At 47.7% G+C, this 2,640-nt stretch overlaps 1 protein-coding gene across 1 annotated transcript; it reads right to left on the reverse strand.

The window, feature by feature from the left end:
* Window positions 1-390: 390 nt before the first annotated feature.
* LOC115633929 (fizzy-related protein homolog) lies at window positions 391-2,019 on the reverse strand. The gene has a single exon (XM_030531446.1). It carries the CDS (start codon window positions 1,942-1,944, stop codon window positions 553-555), a length of 1,392 nt encoding a protein of 463 aa, XP_030387306.1. The 5' UTR covers window positions 1,945-2,019; the 3' UTR covers window positions 391-552.
* Window positions 2,020-2,640: the final 621 nt, after the last annotated feature.

The following is a 2,640-nucleotide window of genomic DNA, read 5'->3' on the forward strand; positions in this document are numbered from 1 at the left end:
TGACTTAATTGTTGCACAGAACACTGGGATGGATTTGTCGGAAAAATAGCTACATATGTCGGCTGGCATCACTGACTTTTTCGTTAGCTTCCTATCTTTTTTGCCTAGCAGCTGGAAGGCAGGCGTTGCAGCTGGCAATTTGCATAAATTTGGATTAGTGACAACTGACGCAGGCTATGTGAGTGGAGCAGTCGAAATATTTTGTAGACGTCAGCTTAGTGTGCGAGTACGCCCAAAGTGCTGCAATGCATCTCCATCTCTTCCCAATTCGAATTCCAATTGTAGTGGGAGTGGGTGCCCTGCCAATTCCGCAGAGTGTCAGCTCAATTTGAAGGTGGCGGGAAGCGGATGTGGAAGTGGGCGAGGGAAGAGAAACAGAACACGCAGGCAAACATTTACAATTGGCGTTTAATTAGCAACTAATCTGGTCGCACTGGCCAGGGTACGAACGAAACAGACTGGAGAGTGCTGGGTGGCAGGTGTTGACACGACTGGCAACCCAATTAAATTGTCAGTGGCTTTCAGAATGGGTTGTAGAAGACCTGCCTGGCCTTAGCGCATGTCGTAATTTAGAGCCAGCACCGAATCGCCGGCCTTTTGCGGCTGTCGCTTGGTGAAGACGCTCCAGAAGCGCAGTGTCTCATCGCCAGCACCCGTCACAATCGATTCGCCATCCGGACTAACGGCCAAGTAGACCACACGATGTGAATGCCCCGAAAGCCGCACCACCTGCTTCAATGAGGGATAACGCCACACTATGAGCTGCGGCTGCCCAACACCATGTGTGGTCACTAGTTCCTGAGATTCGGGTGCCCAGGCCAAGTTACTGATCTGTGAGCCGCTGTCGATGCACTGCACCAACTGGCCGGTGTGCGCATTCCAGAAGCGTAGACAGCGATCAGAAGTGCCGCCCCCGGTAGCCAGCAAGCCACGCTTATGCGGCGACCAAGACAACGCCTTCACAGCTGCCTTGTGCTTCTCGAACCTGTGCAGTGGATCGTTACTCTGATTGCTCCAGATGAGCACGCGCCGATCGTTGCCACCACTGGCCAAATATTGACCGCCCAGTGACCATCCCAAGCCACACACCTCCTGTGTATGTCCTTTCATGGAGCGCACTGCTTGTGTGGATGGTGAAGCGCGTGTATCGCGCACTAGGATGGTGCCATCTCTTGAGCCGCTGGCGAGGCAATTACAATTCCAGGCCAGACAACCTACGCGTGCCGAATGCCCCTCAAACTTTGTTATCAGCTTCTGCCGGCTGGCATCCCAAATGCTCACATAACCACTAAATGTGCCCAATGCAAGTTTGCGGCCACTCTCGTGCCAGGACACACCAGTCACAGGATTGTCCTCGTTGCTGAGATCGCACAGGCGCGTCACCTGACCGTTGTTAGCGCTCCACAGATAGACGGAACAGCCCAGACCCACGCCTAGCATGTTCGTTGACGACCAATCGATCAGGTTCAAATAGAAATCATCTTGCAGCTCCGGCGCATCCAGTATTTTGTAGGGCAGTCGCGATAGCTTTCGCGTCGGCCGAATGGGCATGCTCAGGAGTCGTTGGCTGGCCAAATTAACGGCCGCAAAAGGCTGATGGCTGGGCTCCCTTGGCTGTCGATACGTATAAAGACGCGTATTCTCGCGCTCCTTGTAGTCCCCCACATCGCAGCGATACTTGTCATTTGTCTTACACGCATCCAGGGATGCAATTTCCGAGCCCAGAAATTCATTGCGCAGCAAGCAGGCATATAGCGTGTTCCTCTTATCCTCTTGCGCCGCAGCGCGCCGACAGTTGCCTCTCTTCGGATCCACTTTCTCATTCAAGGCAAAGTTGCGGCTCCAAGTGTTGCCGGCACGTTGCGGTATTAGTCGCTCATCGGGAAATGATGGTCCACTGAGGCACTGGCCCAGTAAACGCTTTTCGTACTCTGGCTGGAACATGATTTGTTAATGTTAATATGCAGTGTGTGTGAGCGTGTGGTTGTGTTTTATTGTTTGTAGATGGGTGTGCATGTGTGGGAAACTAATAAATGATGTTTCTTTATTTCAATTACAAAAATCATTACTTACTTAGTTTATGAACATTTCTCAAGAAGACACACCTTTGACCGTCCATTGATTGATCTCAAGCCATTTTGTCATTGATGGGAAGATAAAATTGTTCAGCAACGAAAATGTAAGACAGCTAATCGCGTAAGTGTATATAGCTTAAGAAAATAAAACCTTCAGAAACATTTCTCTTGTTTTTCTGAAATGGAGCTTTCCGAAACTATACAAATTTATTCAGATCCCTAGCTCAACCCGTTGTTTATCTTTCAAGCATAGATACACATATCTTATTTCTTATATTAATCTTTCCTATATCATTTTTTATGGTTTAATTGTGTTCACCAACAAATAGCAGTATTTCTGGTAGAAGGGTAATGATGATGATAATGATCTATTGTTAGATGAGAGCAATTTTGAGTTTTTCACAAAGTCCAAGATAAATATTAGACTCTTCTGTGGATTGGCAAAAAAAGCAGCAATGAATGATTATCCTAAAATGATATTCCGATTCTAATGGCAGTCAATTAAAATAGTCCACGTATAAGTATTAAACTCTCCTTAAAAATCTTGTATGAATATATATAAGTC

This window comes from Scaptodrosophila lebanonensis, unplaced genomic scaffold, assembly GCF_003285725.1.
Source record: "Scaptodrosophila lebanonensis strain 11010-0011.00,11010-0021.00 unplaced genomic scaffold, SlebRS2 tig00000001-arrow-pilon, whole genome shotgun sequence".
NCBI lineage: Eukaryota > Metazoa > Arthropoda > Insecta > Diptera > Drosophilidae > Scaptodrosophila > Scaptodrosophila lebanonensis.

Bases quoted from the DNA above. Each gene is read 5' to 3' on its own strand.
- LOC115633929 (XM_030531446.1), bottom strand. From the start codon at position 1,944: ATGTTCCAGCCAGAGTACGAAAAGCGTTTACTGGGCCAGTGCCTCAGT.